This window comes from Antechinus flavipes, chromosome 2 (assembly GCF_016432865.1).
Source record: "Antechinus flavipes isolate AdamAnt ecotype Samford, QLD, Australia chromosome 2, AdamAnt_v2, whole genome shotgun sequence".
In the NCBI taxonomy this organism is placed as follows: Eukaryota; Metazoa; Chordata; class Mammalia; order Dasyuromorphia; family Dasyuridae; genus Antechinus; species Antechinus flavipes.
In genome coordinates this window covers 61,128,958-61,149,631 of record NC_067399.1, presented here as the reverse complement: position 1 = coordinate 61,149,631, position 20,674 = coordinate 61,128,958, and the positions used below count along the sequence as shown (strand labels likewise).

The following is a 20,674-nucleotide window of genomic DNA, read 5'->3' as shown; positions in this document are numbered from 1 at the left end:
GCAGGAGAGGCACCCCAACTGTCCACAGATCCTCATCAAGGAGACAGGGCCGGTGCAGCAGCCCAGAGAAGCCCAGTGTCTGTTGACTTGCTGTGCCGACAGCATTTACCCCAGGATTTCCATGGAGACCAAGGGCATCCTGACTAATGCTGACACAACAGAATGAATTCCGTCTCTAAAACAAGCCAGTGTTTAGGGGCAACATGGACACAAGAACTCCAAAACTATGCTCCTGTCTCCACAGAGGGCCCCTCCTGTGTTCCTGCCTTCCCCTAGGGGCTCAGTCAGGTAGAAAGGGAGGGGCCTCCTATCACAGACTCAGAGAGAGCTGAAGGTGAAAGGGACCTTAGAACACAGAAAGAGAGCTAGAACCGAAATGTTACAACAGGTCACTTTTTTCATAACCTCTCAGGAGGAAGCTAGTCTGTTTTATCAAAGAGTCCTCTGGACCATGGTTGGTTCACTGATTTGATCACTTCCTACAGCTTTCAAAGATGATTATCTTTGCAATACTTGTTATTGCACAAAATGGAGAACATAAAATGTTAAGAATTGGAAGAGACCTTAGAACATAGAACCACAAGACGTCAGGGCCGGAAAAGAATCTTTTTTGCTTAGTCATTTTTTCACTTGTGTCTGACTTTCAGTGACCCCGCTTGAAGCTTTCTTGGGAGAGATATTGGAAGGTTTGCCATCGCCTTCTCTGGTTCATTTGACAGATAAAGAAACTGGGGCAGAGTTAAGTGACTTACACCCAGCTAATAAATATCTAAAGCTGGACTTGCACTCTGGTGTTCTGACTCCAGGCCCAGTGCTCTGTCCACTGTGTCACCCAGCTGCCCGCAGAAGAGACCTGAGAGCAAGGAAAGCTTAAAGAAAGAAAACAGACTGCTGGATCTGAAAGGAGTCCTACAGAATTTGAGAACCAGAAGGGACATTAAAAACTTAAGACTGTCTAGAACAGAAGGAACCTTGGCCCCTTGATTTTACAGAAGAGAAAACAGAGGGACTGCGGTCACACAAGCGAGTGGCAGAGGCAGAGCCAGACCCCAGGTCTTCTGACACCCCCGTTCCCCTCCCTCCCTCCCCATTAATCATTCTGCTACAGCCCTTCTCCTGGGCCCAGGACTGCTGGGGAAAAGGTGGTCCCTATAAGGTCTCCCTTCTGGAAACTAATGGCCAAAGCTTCATCTAGCCCCAACTGCCATGGGGGATGGCCTCATATCTTAGAGCAGGTTTAGAACTATCCAAAATTTCCTCTTATCTTTATTCACTTTTTCCATTTTTATTTTTCTTCTCTGAAATCCCAGGAAACTATAAGAAAGAACCTGATATACTAGAGGGATTGCCAGGGTGAGAGTCTGAATGTGATGCTATCTTGGGCATCATGGCTTTGTGGAAAGAACCCTGGATTTGGAGTTGAAGGAACTTGGTTTGAATTTCAAGTTGAATTTCAAAACTTTATGACTATGGGCAGGTCAGCTCACCTCTCAGGCCTTTAACCTTTGACCTTTGTCAAAGGAGAGGATTGGAATACTAGGCCTATGCTCCAAAGGGAAGAGTCCAATTTATACAAAATTATTTAGAGTAACACTTTTATTATTGTAAAAAACATACCCAGCTGGGGAACACAGGGGAGAGAGTCCTTTTCCTGGAGTCAGGAGGTCCTGAGTTCAAATCTAGACTCAGACACTTACTGGCTGTGTAACTTAAACCACTTAACCCCAACTGCCTAACAAAATTAAAAATATGTTAATTAGAAAAAAGGGACTGCCCATCCATTAGGGAATGGCTGAACAAAGTATGGTATATGACTACAATGATACTGCCACACATAGGAAAATGATGAAAATAACAAATTTAGACAACTTGGGGGGGAGGTATGTATGGACTGCTTTGGAGCCAAGGAAGTAGAACCAAGAAAACTGCTTGCCCAGTGACCATAATACTTAAAGGAAAACAACTATGAAAGATGCCCCATCCAAGCGGTGGGGACCGTTTGAGATTTCACAAGCCAAATGGGCCAGCTGGCCTCCTCCTGACAGAGAGGCACAGGGGCTCAGGCTCAGTATGTCCTATGAACTAGAGACACAGGAAAGGAGACAGTCCTTCCCCTCAAGGAGCTCACAACTGAACGAGGCAGGCGACACGCTGATGATTATGTGCAATCTGTATATAAGATAAATCGGGGGTGGGGGGTGGATCAGTAGAAGGAAGGCTACAGAATCAAAAAGGATTGGGAAAGGCTTCCTGTAAAAGGTGGAATTTTAGCAGGAACTAAAGGGGTTCCAATAAATTCTCCATAAATAACTAAAATTCTTCCTTGAGCAACTAGAAGCGGCCTTAGCTCACCAGATCAAATCTGCCCATTCGCAAAACATGCCCCCAAGCCAGCAGGACAAGGAACAGCCTTTTCCCGGGCCTCCATTTCCTTAACTGTAAAATAAGTTGCTTTGCTTGGGTGACCTGTTTCTGTTCCATACAAAGTTGGGGAAAAACCCCAAACGTGGCACCTCATCTTCTCCCTCAGGTCTCTGCAGTCAGAGCCAGTGAAGCCAGAGGCTGAGGGAGGCCAGTCCTATCAGCCTGAGAGCCCCAATCAGGGGCCAGAGGGCAGAGTACTGGACTTGGATTCAGGGAGACCTGAGTTCAAAGCCAACCTCAGACACTCACTAGCTGGGTGATCCTGGACCAGCCCCTTCACTTCCCGGTGCCACACTCCCTCCCAGGTAGCCGCGAGGACTAAGGGAGATACAATTTGTATCACTTTTCAAACCTTAAAGCCTGCTGGAAATGCTCTTAGTGCTGGCTACACACACTGACCTCAGGAGATGCTATCTGCCCAGGGTCAGAGCTAGAATCAGAGCCAGGCCTTGGCAGGCCCGTGGTTCTTTTCCTGGGGCCCTGCTCTGTGCTGAGGGTTCCTTCCCCGCTCTGAGGAGCCAAAGCCTCCCGGGGCAGTCTGTCCCACCATTTAGCCTCAGCCTTTTGGCCAAGGTCTGCCTTAGCTCTCGGTTCTGTGTCTAGCACCAGAATGTTCCTTCTTGCACGTCATCCCTTCAAGCTCCTCTCCAACTTCTCCAAACTAAGCATTCCAACTTCCCTCAGCTGCTCTTCTTGTAGGGATCTTCCTGGTCATTTCCAAACCATGCATTCTGGCCACCGTCCCCACCCCTCATCCTTATCTCCCTCCTACCAAAACCTTGGATCCTACTCCTGGAGCCATTCTGAGCTCTGGAAGATGAGTTTTTGCCTTGTGTTACCTATCACCAGGTCATCACATCACTTCCCAATTTAATCTTTCTGGCTTCCCTTTAAATATATTCTCTTCCCCCATTAAATTCTACAGGTTGTGTGAGCAACAACATGAAGCACTAGACATTTTCTCTGATCCCTATAACCTCTCAAACCTCCCTAAACCAGAAATTATGCATCAAAGATAAAGCTACTTCAGTGCCTCTATAGTCTAGGACGACCAGAATCCAAAAGAAGGTTAAAAAAAACTCCTAGGAGCAGCTAGGTGGTGAGTGGATAGAGCACCAGCCCTGAAGTCAGGAGAATCTAAGTTCAAATCCTGTCTCAGACAATTAACACATCCTAGATGTATGACCCTGGGCAAGTCACTTATCCCCAACTGACTCGGCAAAAAACAAAAAAACAAAAAAACTCCTAAACCCCCTAAGTTTACTGACCTTCCATAGCCCTCTCCAACTCTCCTGGTGAACATCAGCAAACCTAAGGACATGACGATGCCTTACAAAACCCACTGCACCTTCCCTTTCCAGAACTGTGGAGATCCTGGCTCCAGGCGGCAGAAATTGTCTGCGACAGACAGCTAGCACTGCTGCAACCCTTCTGGAGAAAAATCCACCTCCACAGCAACGGTGCTGCACAGTTCAGACTTGCTGGAGCCGGGGCACACAACCCCACAGAAGCACTGCTGCAAAGCCCTGAGCTGGGCCAAAGAATAAAAAACTGAGGGAGGGGGACAGGAGACAATGGGAATGGGGTGGGGTGGGAAACTGCACAATTCTACTAAGCCTGAGAAAAAGGACATAGCATCCAGTTATGGCCAGATCTGATCACCCAAAAAGCCAGTCTCCAAAGAAACCACAATCAGAGGCGAAGAAGTTATGAAGTGGGCAGGAGGGGAAAGTAAGGGAGGCCAAATAGGCTGAAACTACCAAAGATTTCAGGAAGAAGAAAAGTCAAAAACCTTAAAAATAAACAGATAAAAGCAAACAAGGAAAATAGCAACAACAGAAAAAAATATGGCTTCTAGACTCAGTAAACAAGTTCAGGCATATATGAATAAATAATGCAAAACAAAGGAAAATTATCCCATACTTGATGAGACAGAGGAACTCGTGGAATTTGAGAATATGAAACCACAACAAACTGTTCCTGAGTGCCTCAACAGAGAAATGAGAATTATAAAAACAGAATTGAAGTTCTCAACACCAAAAATGTGGGTAGAACAGAAAAAACTTGAATCTGCAATGGCAAGCCTCACCAAAAAAACAAAAGAGAGAGCAATTGATTGGGAATGCAAATACTCAGGAGTGAAAAGGCAATCTAGAAGAAAAGAAACAAAAACAACATTAAAAGAAAATACGCTCACTATACAAACAAAGCATATGATGTAGAGAGACAACCTAAAGATTATAGGTCTCCCAGAAGAATGAAATATCTTAACACTACAATGAGAATACAATAAAAAGAGAATTTCCCTGAACTTCAGAACAAAGAAAATGAAATATCAATCAAAAGAATTCATAGATAGTCTCTAGGGAAAAAAGAAACGCAAATCCAAGACTACAAATTCCAAGAGAAATAGTGGCTAAATTTAAGAATGAAATTCAGAAATAAGTTCTGCAAGTGATTAGAAGACCTTCAAATGCAAAGGAAAGGAAATTCAAATAACATAAGATTTTTCTGTAACCATTAGGGAAAGGAAAAGGGAATAGAATGATTACATTCCAAAGGGTAGCCAGTGCAGCTCAGGATGCAGCTCACAGTTACCTACTCTGAAAATCTGAGCTTAACCATATCTACAAAAGATGGTCACTGTTTGAGGGAGGTGATGATCAGAAGCAAAATTCTGGGGAGGAGGGAAAGGGGAAAGGAAAGAGAAAAGAAGGTCAGACATTCAATAATAAAGAAACATTTGAAACATCTTTAGAAAGAAAACTAGAACTGAAGAGATGATTTACTTCTTGAATACCCCAAACAACAGATATGCACAAGAAGTGAATAAATGCAGTAGATAAGGACATCAACAGTTACAGAGCAACATCAGAAGAGCAAGAGATTTCTTTCAAAATGTACATAAAGAAACAGGGGTGAAGGCAGAAATTTGGTAGAGGTACAATGAAGAGGCAGGCAGAGGCCATTGTGGACACAACCTAAGAATCCCCTGCTTGTAGATGAATCAGGGTTTTCTGTGGTACCACATTACAACACAGGAGGACACCATGAACCAAGGGAGGGACCAGGGAGATGGACAAGAAGGTGTGAGGGGCAGAAGTCAAATAAAGGGCTGTGAGAGGAAGATAACCCCTGTGGTTTGTGTGCAGAGAAGTGGTTAAGGATGAAGGGGGAAGACCAAACAAGGGGTAAAGGAGGAGGCCCAGTTTGGTTGGAGGAGGGGTTCAATGTTTAAAGGCATCTAGGACTAGAGAGAGATTGTCTAGAAGACAATTGGGGATCTTATGCTAGGTAAGACCTGAGGGATTTTATATTTGAAAATCTGCTCATCTTACATGGGGATGGGGGGAGTTGGAACCCTTGGAGGCAACTGGCACCTGGGGGAGTTGGATAATAAGGATGCAGGAAGATTTTGAGACAAATGTGGGGGGGAGAAAGGTAAGTAAGGAGGATATAAGATCAGCAGCATAGGGCTGCCTCATCAGAGACATGATGAAGAAAAGGTCCTGCTATTGAGCAGTGTTCTCTTTGACATCTGCAAAAGCTGGCACTATTCTGGGAGTGAGGCACATGGAAAAGGGGAGTCAAATAGGCAAGCTCTACAGGACAATGGCAGAAACCACCTAGAGGGAAGTTCCTAGACTGCATAACTTGGAAGCTTTGATTGTGTGAGGAATACGGAGAAAAGATACAGATAATTATAAGGGTCATGAATCAGAGAATGAGGGTCTAGAGTACACAGAAAGACAGAATGGGTAATGAAAAGAGAAATCTTTTTTGGAAAGGAGGGCAAAAAATGAAACTTAAAAAACTAATAAACAGGATGATCTAAATGGGGAGGAAAGGAAGGAAGAATATATTTGACAGAGGAAGAAGCAAAGAATTATATAACCAGATAAAAGCAAGAGAGAAAAAAGAACTAACAATAAGTAAAACTCCAAAGGTAAAAAAAAAAAAAAAAAAAAAAAAAGTTATAAGGAGAGAATCAGGGATGAGGTGAACAGAACCACCTTAAAAAATGATTAAAATAACTGAAGGAATATAGTACTGCATTTACAGGAGAAGAAATCATAACTTGAAGAAAATTTTAAAGATAGATGGAGAAAAATAGAAACCAAATTCTCATAACTTTAAATATGAATGCATTAAACAATCAAAAAAAGTTAGGCGAAGCCAAGGTGATATTGTAAAGGCAGGAACTTGTCCAACCTCTCCCTCAAACAGCTCTAAATTCCTTTAATAAAATGACTCTAACCAATCAAAAAAAGTGACAGTCTGAATAAGAAAACAAAACTCTATAATAATCTATTGCTTACAAAAAACCCATTTCAAAACAGAAGGCATACACAAAATAAAACTGAGGAGATATAAAAAAAATTACTATGCATCAAGTAAATCCAAGAAAAGCAGGAGTCATAACAAAGCAAAAAAAAAAAAAAAATCAAAAAATAAAAAGCAATAAATAAGGAAACTGTGTTAAAAGAAAGCACAGACACTAATATCATTAATAAATTTGTATACTCCAAATGCATTAAGCATCCAAATTCATAAATAAAACATTATCTGAGCAACAAAACATAAATAATAACACAATAGTAATGGGAGACTTTAAATTCTCCCTCTCAGTTTTGGATATGTAACAGAAAGACAAACAAAAAGGAAAATATGGAATTTAAAATTTTTTTTGAAGAAATTGAAGTTAAATGACTTATATAGCATCTTCTAAATGGGACAGCAAAAGAATATACATATTTCTAAGCATCACATGGAATTTGTACAAAAACAGACTATGTACTAGGGCACTAAGATATTGCAAACAAATGTAAAACAGAAGAAAAAGTCCATATAACCTTTATAGACATGATTCAATAAAAGTAACTGATTCAAGGAACATAAATACAAGATCCAGATCCAAGTAGAAACTTAATGAAATCCTAAATAATGAATGGGTCAAAGAACAAATAAGAGAAATAATCAATGACTGCATAAAAAAAGATGATGAAACAACATACCAAATTTTGGGGGATGTAGCTCAGGAGAAAATCATATTTTTTCAAACATAATTAACAAAATAGAACATCACCTGGCAGGATAAGATATCAGACACTGTGAGATCCCTTCTCAAACTAAACTGCCAAGCATTCAAATCCATCGCAGAGAGTGCAATGCCGTTGGGATGGCCATGTTATTTGAATCCAAACATATACTTGCCAAAAAGACTATTTTACCAAGATCTCACACAGGGAAAGTGCTCACATGGTGTTCAAAAAATGCTATACAAGTTCACTCTCAAAGTCTCTCTTAAGAACTCTGGAACTGATTGCATTACATAGGAGACACTGGCACAGAACTGCCCACTATGACATGCCTTCATCAGAGAAGGTGCTGTGCTCTATGAGCAAAACAGAATTGAAATCGTTCAAAAGAAATGTGAAATCACAAAGTTATAGAGAATCCACCCCAAATATTCATGTGGATGTTTGTGCCCAATCTGTGGTGTAGTATTTGGAGCTCATATTGTTCTGAATAACCACAGTTGGACACACCGTAACTTGACTCTAAGGTAGTGATGTTACATTGTTCCTCTTTGAGAACAAAAGACCAACCAACCAAACAACCACCAACAAAATAGGAAGAGAAGATTAATGAATTGAATATTTATTTTTAAAAATTAGAAAGCCAACAAATAAACCTAAAAAAATCACAAAAAAAGAAATGTTTTAAAAAATTAGAAAGGAAATATATAAATTGAAAATAAAAAACCCCATAGAAATAATAAAACTATAAGCTGATGCTCTGAAAAAATTAATAAAATGGATAAACTTTAGCTAACCTGATTAAAAATAATGGAGTAGAAAATCAAATCAATAAAATAGTAAACAAGCTAGGCAAAAATCACAGCAAAACCAAAAGAAATAAAAATAATATGGGTAGTTATATGCTAACAAAACTGAGAATAGAAAATAGAGGAATACCTTCAAAAACATAAAATAATCAAATAATCAAGAGAGTAGATAGAGATCTTAAATAACCCAATCTCAGAAAAAGAAATAGATCTAGCTGTAAAAGAACAGAGTGAACAGAGGGGGAGAAAGTAAACAAACTTCTGACCTGAAAAATTTGCAGGAGAATTCTATCAAACTTTAAAAAAACAGTACCCATACTTCTCAAATTATTATCAAAAATTAAGGATTCCTTTATGAGACCTTTTATGAGACAAATACAGTCCTAGTACATAAAATAGGAAAGGATAAAATGCAGAAAGAAAACTTTAGGCCAGTATTATTAATGATCGATCGTTGACTCCAAAATTTTAAATAAAATCCTATCAAACAGACTACAGAGATTTATCTAAGAAATCATTCATCATGATCAAATAGGATTTGTATGAGGAATGCAATGCCCAACTTAAGGACAACAGCAATCAATATGATTAATCAATTTAAAAACTGAAATATCCCAAACTACTTGATTATCTCAAGATGCAGAAAAAGCCTTTGAAAAAGTATAACTTTATGCTAAAAGCCCTACAAAGTACAGAGAGGCCTTTTTAAAAAATATCATAAAAATATCTAAAAACAAAAGCAAGCATTACATGCAATGGGAACACACTAGAACTCTTTCCAATGAATCTGACAAGCAAGGATGCCCATTTCCCCCACTATTATTTGATATAGTTCTGAAAATGCCAACAACAATAGAACAAGATAAAGAAATTAATGGAATAAAGATAAAGAGGAAATAAAATTATCCCTATTTGTTAAGGCTTTACTTAGAAAATCCAGATTCAGCAATGATACTTGAGACATTAGCTACAGCAAATCTGCAGATTACAAAATAAATTCTTAAAAATCAATATCATTTCTATATAATAACAAAACAATAAAAACATAATATAAAGGGAAATAGTCCAAATAATTACAAAATGCATAATAATCTGAGACTTACCAAGCATACAAAGCTTTGTATAGATTCAATGACAAAGAGCTTCTTAAAAAAATACTTGCATAGATTCAATTATAAAGTGTTCCTTAAAGATATAAGGAACAATATAAATAACCAGTGCTCATGGCTATCCCATGACAATATAATAAAAATGACAAAATTACCCAAATTAATTTATACTTTTAATGTTAAGCCAATCAAATTAGGAAGGGGATACTTTATAGAATTTGATAATAAAATTAATTTGGAAAACAAAAGATCTAGAACATCAAGGGAAATGATGTAAGAACAAAGGGTGAATAGCACTTCCAGATCCCAAACTATATTATAAAGCAGCAGTCATCAAAACCATCTGGCATTAGTTAAAAAAAAAAGAAAAAGAAAAAGAAATAGATTACATAAAAGAGATTCAGAAACAATAGAATTCAACAATTCAGCATTCAATAAGGTGAAAAACATAAAATTACCTGGGACAAAACTCCTTGATACAAACTTCTGGGAAAATTGGAAAACAGTCTGGCAAAAATTAGGCTCAGACCAATACCTCACACCACATTTCATAATACAATCTCAATGTATACACAACTTAAATGCGAAATACTATACCCTAAAAAAGTTAGAAGAGAAACACATGACATACCTCTCATAGCTATGAGCTGTAAATATATTCTTAACCAGAGGCAATTACCAAAGATAAAACGATAATTTTGAACAATAACACACCAAAAAATCAAATATATAAAAATCGAGCAGGACTTAAAGAAATTTGAGAGGACACCCCTACTTAGCCGTTAATGGAAGTGAAAAGTCCACAGACAATATATACAAATTGCACATGTTCCTGGACTTTTTCAATATAGCAATCAGTTATGTTGATTTTTTTTCCTTCTCTACAGAATATGATTTGTCACATGGGATAGCTCTCTGTGAAGCAGGCAGAGAGATACTTGAAATAACTATAATGATATAAGAAACAGAAAGTATCAATTTAAAACTTATTTTAAAAAATGCAAACTCCTTGAGGGCAGAGATTGTATTGATGTCTCCTATTTCTATCTCCAATGGTTGGCCCACAGTAAGTGCTTGATAAATGGCTTTTAATTCATTCATTTCTTCATTCATTCGTTCGACATGAAATATACTTATCAAGGTCCTTTATCATCCTGGGGCACTCGGCAATCTCCAGCTTATTAATGTCTTTAAGCTGTGATGGTCAGAATTGAACACCAGAGCCTAAACAAAGGCAAAGCATAGAGGGAGGACCATCAACTTCTGATTCTAAGACAGCTAGAGCACCTGGCTTGGGAGTGAAGAAGAGTTGAATTCAAATCCTGCCTTCTACACTCTTCTGACCCTGGGCAATTCACTCAACCCTTGTTTGCCTCAATTTCCTCATCTGTAAAGAGGGGATCATAACAGCACAGACCTTAAATACAACATTTCATCTCCCATCTCTATGCTGTCTCTCATGCTTGGAATGACTTACTCCCTCAATTTTGCCTCTTAAATTTCCCTGGCTTCCTTCAAGACTCAGCTCAAATCCCATCTCCTACAGGAGGCCTTCCTTTGAAATGTATTTTTATGCATTTAAAAATCTCATACCAAGAAGGGAGTTCAGAGGCATCACCACATTATCAGCAGAGTCTATGATGCAAAAAACCCCCAAACTATAAAATCATCTATTCTGTATGCATCTTCTATGTATCTGTTATTTACATGTTGTCTCCCCAATCAAAATTTCAGTGCCTTGAGGACAAGAGCTGTTACTGCCTTTCTTTGCATCATTCCAAATGAAAAATTACAATCCATCTTTATAAAAAATGCTATCCACCTTTAGAGAGAGAGAATGAGGTCTAAATGCAAATCAAAGCAAACCATCTTGTACTTCATTTTTTTGGTGGGGTTTTTTTTTGGTGTGTATTTTCTCTCATAACATGATTAATTAGAAATATGTTTTGCATGACTGCACATATATACCTATATCAAATTGCTTACAATCAGAAAGGAGAAGAGAGAAAGAATTTGGAACTCAAAATTTTTAAAAATGAATATGAAAAAATTGTTTTTTCATGTAACTGGGAAAAACTATAAAAGTTTACTGCTTGTCTGCCTTCAAAGAATTATTCAGAGGATTAAAGAAGATGATGTGTTCAAAGCACTTTGAATATCTTGAAGTGCCACATAATTGTCAACTCTTGTCATTACTGTATTATCCTGGAAATTGGGTCTCTCTCAGTCTAGCCTAAGCTCCCTTTTTGGGATGCCAGCACTCTCTACTAACCCCAGATCTTCAAATTCCTCTACAAGACAGAATATCCCCAAAGTCTTAGCATCGGTTTAAGCCTCCGGGAACACCCTCCCTCACTAGCTGAATGACAAACACCTTTCCAGTTGTTTTTGCTTTGCAGTCAAGTCTGACTCGGCATGACTTCATGGGGATTTTCTTGACAAAATATTGGTTCGCCACTTCCTTCTCCAGCTCATTTTACAGAGGAGCAAAGTGAGACAAGAGGGTGAAGTGCCTTGTCCAGGGGCACACGGCTCTCTCCCTCTGAAGGCAGATCGGGACTTCAGGCCAGCGCCCTGGGCTCTGTGGTGCCCCAGCTTCCTCCCTTCACTCTACAGGGTCTTCTTTATAAATGAAATCCTGGGGCACCTGAAGAGGATTCCAGTCTCACTTGGACAGAGGGAGCAGATGCTGAGGAGAGCTCGAGCTCCGGAGCGCAGCCCTCGCCAAACCTCTCGGGCCATGCAGGGCCCAGGCTGTCCTGTCCCACAGAGATCCCAGCCCGGCTCTGTAACCATGCTGAGGGCAAGCCCAGACAATCCTGCAGCTGGGCACACCCTGCCTTCAGAAATGTCACACCTGAGAGCATCCGGCTCAGCCCATTCAAGTTTAGACAAGGAAAAGGGTAAGATGGCAGCCTGGGACAAGTCCCAGCAGCGGGGCTGGTCACCATTTACTGTCCCTACACTAGGAGAGGAGGGGGCCCTGTGTGCACAGGATCCAGCAGTCTCATGAGAGCTCCTCTGGGGGAGGGGGAGAAAGGTGCCTCTCCAGGAAGACCCCAAGGTAACAGGAAGAGTGATCCTGGCCTGTGCTCCTCAGCCATGCCTCTGACACAAGTCTCCTTCAGATCCTAGATGAAACACTAGGGGAAAGAAGAAATTCTTTCACACCATCAGGAGGGAGTCCCTTTAGATTCTTATTTCATGGGAGACTTGAATGGACTCTTCCTTGTCCCCAAAGGTCTACTTTTCCCAACTGACACTGTCTTTGGTTGGGGTGACCTCTGGGGTCCAGGATAAGTTGGTCCTTACCTTTCCTCCAGTTCAATCCTTCACTTCTCCATTGGATTTTTGTGATTCAGGGCTAACTGATTTCCCTACCTCCAGCCTAGTTCTGTTGAATCCCTGAACACTCTCCTGCTGGCATACATTCCTAAAAACCCCTTTCAACATATCACTCCCACAGGAAAACGACATCTGTTGGCTCCCCAATGTCTGCAGGACAAAGTTCCACTTTCTCAAAGCCCTCTATGTTCTTATGACTCCAGCAACCTAATCCTATTCACTATTCCTGCCCTCCTTCTAAATAGTCTCTTTATAATGGTCTGAGTGGTCTTCTACTTTCCCACTCCCACATTTTGGTACCCTCTTCTCCCTGTTCCTGAAATGCCTGACTCTTCTCTAACCATGGAAATTCTTGTCACTTTTTCAGTTGCAGATCATACAGGAAAAAACCGTGGTCTCCCTTGGCCCATAATGATGTCTCCCTCCTCAAGTCTCTTCCACCACTAATTATCAATCATTCAAATTTGGCCTTGTCTTGTTAGACAGTTATCTGTTTGTATGTGTTAAGTTGTCTCTTCAACCAGTTTGCAAACCCCTTAAAAGCTTTAAATTTCCCAAAGGTCTAGCACACAGTTGATGCTCAAAATGTTTTTGCTCCTTGAGAAAGCGGGTGATAGTGAAATAGCAATGACCTTGGGTCAGGAGACTTGGGGTCAAATCTAAGTTCTAACCCCATTATGAGATCAATGATAAGGATTGAGCATATTTCCTCAATGGCCACTTTTCAGTCTAATCCATAAGGTCATCTATAATTCTGAAGCAGAACAGACTAAGAAAGCAGGACAGGCAAGTCCTTATATTGGGTTTGCATCTGAATGTGATAATAGGGACCTGATATGCAGGGCTGGATCTGCTCTCCATAAGGTTGGTTTAACAATCACAGTAAAAACATGAAAATAGGAAGACTTAGCTTACATAATAGCACTAGTTTCAGGGGTTTTTTAAATCATGAGCCAACCTATCCCTTCAGGGAGGAGCATAAGGAGACTGGAGTTCTCTAACATAAAAGAAGAAGAGGAAAGGGGGGTATTCCTGGGGTGTAGAAGGTGTGGCCAACCACTGAACCCACTCTCACTTATGCTAGGGTATTTAGAGGACCCACACAGCAAGACCAAACCTTGGATCAGATTGGCCCCTACATGGCATGAAAATGTGACGAGAGTAAGGGGCAAGAGGGAAGCCAGTTGAGGCTGGGGGTCTGCTGCCAAAGCCTGGATCTTCTTGTGTCTGTTGTGGTGAATGGAAGCATCCACAGAAAGAATGGGCTCCTGGGTCATAGAGATGACTTTATTTTTGCCTTTTACTCCCCAGAAACCTAGCACTTGGTAAATACTTGGTAATATCAGTTGAAGCATGTGCCCACCTAGCTTCATAGCTTGTGTTGTTCTAGAAGATGCACAGAATTCATGACTGCTAGAGGACAGGAAGCAATAAAGCTTCGTTTCAGAGATACTCTAGGTCTGCTTATCTGAAGTATAGGAACCAAGCTACTTCTCAGAGAAGGGACAGACATCAGGAATGGGACAGCCAAACTCTTCCAAACCTCAGAGGCTGATCAATAAGACTGTGTTGGAGACTACTGACTCAAAAAAGACGTTGTGTGTGTGTGTGTGTGTGTGTGTGTGTGTGTTAAGCATGAGAGGTTTGGGGAAATTCCAACCACAAAGAGCTAGAGGGTAGACTAATTCACGTAAGGGATGCTGCCTGGTCTAAGACCAAATGCAGAAGTGACACCAGTGAATGCATGCCAGCAGAGCATTTTTTTTTGAAGAAGGGTTTTCTCCCAGCGTGGGAGGTGGATGCACTTCTGAGGACAATCAAGCTCTCTGGGAAACCTACTTCCCATACTCTCTTCTGAACTGTCCCTATCTCATGTAGCACATGTGCTTCAAAATCTGCTTCATCACTTGCCCAAAGGCCTACACAAACTCTGCTGGCAGCAAAAGACTTCCTGATGTGAAGATACAATACCCTCCCTTTCCCAGCTCTCCTAGTGGGGCTAGAAAGGTTCAGTTCACCAGAACTTCTCATTTCTGTGTTTGGTGGCAAAGAATTACGGAATATTGGAATCCTGGAAAGGATCATGGAATGTGAAGGTTACAGAACAGAATATTGACCCTTAGAATATGGACTGTTAAGAATTAAGAAGGGCTTTAAGACATAAGAGTGCTACAACTGCGAGGGGCCTTGGGGTGTAGAGAGCTAGAACTGAAGGAACTTAGGAGATGGAATTGGAAAACTATCAGAAAGAACTATTAGAGCTAAAAGAGACCTGAGAGATCACCTAGTGCTTTAAAGCCCTATCAAATACATGGAAGCTGAGGGAGTGGGGGGGGGGGGGGGGGTAGAGGGTGGGGGAAAGGGACTCAACAAAGAAAAGAGTCCATGGATAGTGAATGGTAAGCCTGGAATTGTGATTCCAGCCCAGAGTTCTCAGCTACACTATGGTACTGAAGAAAAAGAGAATACCCAGAACAAACTTTGGCAGAGAGCTCTAAGGGTCCCCGGTGGGATAGGTGCCCTGATCTCTATCTGCAGGCAGGAAGTCACTTCCAGGAGCCACACATCTGGGAGTGAGCCCACCCCTAGCCAAGGCTGCTTGTGTCTGCCCACTTAAACAGAGTCACTGATTTAGGGCTAGGGAGACTTAGGGACTTTGGCTTGCGCCCAATACAGGCCTGAAGGATGCGTTTTCTCCATGGTAGGGAAGAAATCTTGTTCCTTCCTTCCTGAGAACAGAAGACCTGTTGTAAGTTAGGGGTGGGGAAGCTGGGAAGACAAGGGCAAGTTAACAGTATTCTTTCGTGATGGGTCAACCTCAGCTCGTATGCAGAGGGAGGGAAGCTACAGAGGCTGCTCTGAGACCAGGGCCTCCTAGCCTGTTTGTGTTTGTATCTGGTTGCTATGAGGGGGAGCTTGAAGAATCTGGTGGGTTAGCGTTTCTCATGACAACTTAACTGGGCATCTTCTCAGCTTTATTACTCCCTGAGGGGATCCACGGAATACAGGCATTCAGGACTCCCCCACCCCACACTCCCCTGGCTTCTGGCCCCAAATGTGCTCTGATTTCCAGAAAGCACCCAGACATGGGAATGGGAACAAGGCTGGCCTACAACACCCTACACACATTTCTATCGGGCTAGGCTGGGGGTGGGGGTGGCCAGAGGGAGGAGAGAGGGGAGCAGGGAACAGCTGTGTGTGGATTCTCCAGCTGGAAACTCCACCTCCAGCTCCAGAAAAGACTTGCAGGCTCCCAGGGGACTATTCCTTGTTCGTTTCCATGCTTTAACTCTTCCTGTCCCAGCTGGCTGGTCTGGAGGAAAGGTAAATGACCCTGAGGAAATTTAGCCAGAGACCAACTACAGGCAGGCAGAACTACCCCTTCAAATCCCCACAAGCTTTGGTTACCTTTCCAGAGACTCGGTGCTCCCACTATGAGAGACCAGAAGACAGAAATTATATGCTAAACTGGGGACATCACTGGAATAAGAATCAAAAGATTATGGCTTCAAATTATGGCTACTGCTGGTTACCTGGATGACCCTGGTTGAGCCATTTATGGTTCTCAGTTTCCTCATTCATTTAAAAAAAAAAAAAAAAGAAGATTGGACTAGATAACTTTTTAGGTTGTTTCCAGCTTTAATATTCCGTGAATGTATAACACTATCCAACTACAGAATGTCAGAACTAATCAGGACCTATAGAGATCATGGAGTTCAAATATCCCATTTTACAGAAGAAGAAACTGAGACCAAGCAGGGTAACCAAGCCTCCCATCAGCCAAGTCCATGATTCTGCTGGTTTTGGAGCTAACGTCCCAATGGATTCTGCATAAGTCATCACCAATGACACAAGCAGGAAGCAGTATGATGTAGTGGAAAGACCTTCAGATCAGGAACTCTTCTGTAAAGTGGAAAGGATCCTACTCAGGATGTAACTTCCCAGAGCTGTTGCAAGGAAGTAACTTGGTAAAACTGGAGGCACTACAGATTTATAGTATCATTATAGGATTACAGGATCATGGAATGTGAAGGTTACAGAACAGAATATTGAACCTTAGAATATGGACGGTTAAGAATTGAGAAGGGCTTTAGGACATAAGAATGCTACAACTGCGAGGGGCCTTGAGGTGTAGAGAGCTAGAACTGAAGGAACTTAAGAGATGGAATTGGAGAACTATCAGAAAGAACTATTAGAGCTAAAAGAGACCTGAGAGATCACCTAATGCTTTAAAGCCCTGTCAAATACATGGAAGCTGGGGGGGGGGGGGTATGCATACCTACCTTGAACTCCCTCCCACTTTCTCCAATTTCAGACCATTTCTTACACTTCTATTGTCAGTCAGTAGAAATGAAATGGCCATTAAAGACCCTAAACTTCAAACTCTAGTGACCCCAGGTCTCTGCATTCTCAGATGCACTCTTAGTTTTTTCCTAAACTTTGAGAGTTCCCTCCAGGTTGTGGCAGTCTTTAGAAATGAGCCCTGCAGAGCTGGAGCAGGGGATTCAGGGGGATTCAGGCCCTTGGGCCTGAATCATCTGGTGCTCCTGTGCTCTCTTGGATTTCCCCATGCTTTTCACATAGCTCTGGCCCGTCCTGCTTCCTACTTCTTACACTTCATACCTTCTGGCATTATGCTGAAAGCCCCAACTGTCTTCAGTCCAGGGCAAATCCCAACAAGATTCCAAGATTACAGAATCATGGAATCTCCAAGCTAGAAAGACCTCAGGTCACCTGGTCCAACTCCTACAAGAAGCAGGAATCTTCCCTATAATAGCAACAAGGTGGTTTCCCAACCTCTACTTGAACAAATATATCTAGTGACAATGAATTCATTATTTCCTAAGTAAAACTATGCAATTATTTAGCAGCTCTAATAGTTAAGAAGTCCCTATCTCTCCTGAGCTTTCATTCACTGGTCCTAGTTTTTTTTTTTTTTTCTTTAGTCCAGCAGAAAACATTTAATTCTCTTCCACACAATGGTCCCCTTCAGCTAACTTCAAGTCATCTCATCATCCCGGATGCCCTTTTCTGGATGCATTCCACCCTGGTGATACCCTCTTACAGTGAGATGCCTAGAAATCACAAAATGCTTCAGGTGTGGCCTGATCAGCACAAAGTTATAAGGCTATGAAACTTTAGCCTGGACACAAGACTTTTATTATTAAATCATCATAAGACGTGAGCTTTATTGGCTGCCATTTCTCTCTGCTGACTAACATTAAGCTTTTAGTCAATTCACACATTCTAGTCTTCTTCATTCCCCAGAGATACTTGCTTGGCCATCTCTTCTTCATCTTTAGTTAGTATAGTTGATTTTTTTACCCTAAGATTAGAACTCTACACTTATCCCTATTACGTTTAATTTTGTTAAACTCAATTGCCAGTCACCAAGTCCAGTTCTCTAAGCAGCAAAACACTTTTTAAGAGTTCATAGGATCAAACCACCAAAGAGATACTTTGTAGGGCTACACTAAATAATAGCAAAATTCACTTGGAGAAATAAGAGACTTAGAATACCTAAGAAAAAATGAAAGATGGTAAGAATGAAAAAGAAATAGTACTTCTAGAGCTACATCTATTACAAAGTAACAATTATCAAAACTTTGTCTAAAAAAGAAAAAAGATCAAAAGAACAGATGACACAAGGAAGAATCTGATATAATAATTCAGTAACAGTATTTGACAAACACAAAAATGTAAATTGCCTAGGAAAACTGTAATTTATCATGCCAATAATCTCACTGTATAACAAATTCAAAATAAATATGTAGTCTGAATATTATACCATATAACATCACACATACAACATCATATATATGTGTATGTATATATACACAGTACCTTTCATAGGTTTGGCTAGGAAGTGTCTTGTATAACAGAGGTGATTAAAAAATATATTAAATAGGAAATTTTTCCTATATGAAATCAAAAAGCTTTTGCATGAAAAAAATTTATGCAAATACTGCACTTAGCAGGTAAATACTTGACAATAAAAACATCCAAATATCAGGTATTTCTGACAAGAGTCTAATATTCAACATAATTTTTGTTGTTTAAATTGTGTCTGACTTTATGTGACCCCATTTGGGGGATTTTCTTAATAAAGATACTGGAGTAGTTTGATGTTTCCTTCTCAGATCATTTTACAGGTGACTAAAAGAAGCAAAAAAAGGTAAAGTGACTTGACTGGTTAGTATGTGAAGCTACATTTGAACTTAGGAAGATCAGTCTTTCTGACTCCAGGCCAGGCATGCTATCCACTGAGCCACCTACACCAAGATACATAGATAAGTAACAGAATATAAACCCAAAGACAAACTATCAAAGGAAAAGCACAGTCCTCAAAAGAACTACAAAGTGTTAATAAACATGTGAAAGAATGCTCCACATTACCAATAGTAAGAGAAATGCAAATATAAAAGAACAGTGAAGTTTCACCTTAAACCCAAATTGGCAAAAGTAACAAGAGGTGGGAATTGTAAATTTTGGAGGGGTTGGAAAAAGCCAAGATCACTAATACACTGCTGAACAAACTATGAACTGGTCCAACCAGTCGAGAAAGAAATTCAAAGAGAATGAGTAACAGATCTACACCCTTTGACCTGGAAATCCTGCTATTAGGGATATACCCATTGGCCAAAAGAAAGATCTAATATGCAACAAAATGTTTATAATGGCACTTTTTGTGGCAACAAAAAACTGGAAATAAACTGGATGCCCACTGAGAATGGGAAGCGGCTAAATAAATGGAGGTCCATGAATGTAGTCAAATATCATTGTGTTGTAAGAAGTGTTGAATGTGATGACGACAGACATAGGAAGACATGAGTCAATGCAAAATGAAATTAGGCAGATTTCTGAAAACAAAATATCCAATGACTACAACAATATAAATGGAAAAAACAACAACATAATCAAAACTGAAGGCTGGAAAAACCTGGGAAAACTTACATGAACTGATGCACAGGGAAATAAACAGAACCAGGAGAATGTTGTACAGCAATACTTCTCAATGAAAAACTTGGCTATTCTCAGCAATACAATGATCCAAGACAATCTCAAAGACCTCATGATAAAAAAAAATGCTACCTACCTCTAGAGAAAGAACTAACATTGACTGAATACAAACTTAATCATGCTATTTTTTACTTTTTTCTTTTTTTTCTTTTGAGTCTTCTTCTATAAAATGACTAATATTTCACATGACTGCAATGTATAATCTATATCTGAATACGCACCATCTCAGAGAGGGAGAGAATTTGGAACTCAAAATTTTAAATAAAAATGTTAACAAATTTTTAAAAAGGAATGCTATGAAATCATAATGATCAAACTTAGTCAGTCCCAGAGAAGAAACAGAAGGCCCTTCTTTCTAAATTTTGTTTTACAAAAGTGGGAGACTATGGATATGAAACACTGCAATTATGAATCTTTTCTAATGTGAGCTAATATTACTGAATCTTTTCCTCTCTTCTTTTTATTTCTTATTTTAAGGGACGATTCTCTGGGATGGATACAGGGAAGGGATACATTGGAAAGTGTAGGTGATAAAAAAAAAACCAAAAGATATAAGTAAAAGGTATTTTTAAATTTTATGAGATCATAGGACCATAAATCTTAAACAAGAAAGAATTGCCAAAGCCGTGCAGTCTAACCCCTTCCTTTTATAAATAAGGAACCTGAATCTTATGGTGAGTAAATCATTGGGCATCACAGATAGAGTCTGCTCCCCCCCTGCCTTTGAATTGGCCACAGAAGTGAGGAGGAGAGCTTCTTCTTGACCTGCTCCCTACCCCACAACCTCCCCAGGCCCGACTTCCTCCCTGAGCCCCGGGTACCTGCATGGGCCGCATCTTGGGCTCCTTTTGGGTCTCCTTCACCTCCTTTGGGGGCCGCTGCTGCACGATGTACTCATAGGTGGTTAGTTTGTGCCATACTGGAGAAG

The 20,674-nt window shown here is 40.5% G+C and overlaps 1 protein-coding gene and 1 long non-coding RNA gene across 3 annotated transcripts in view; both read right to left on the bottom strand.

Moving 5' to 3' along the window:
- LOC127547910 (uncharacterized) overlaps positions 1-20,674 on the bottom strand; it is a 351,717-nt gene that overhangs the window by 59,687 nt on the left and 271,356 nt on the right. The window lies entirely within an intron of this gene.
- The window catches only part of ZDHHC1 (zinc finger DHHC-type containing 1), a 50,174-nt gene that overhangs the window by 5,800 nt on the left and 23,700 nt on the right, over positions 1-20,674 (bottom strand). The window contains exon 7 of the mRNA XM_051975012.1: positions 20,568-20,665. Within this exon, the coding sequence (XP_051830972.1) occupies positions 20,568-20,665 (98 nt within the window). The remainder of the gene's footprint in view (positions 1-20,567; positions 20,666-20,674) is intronic.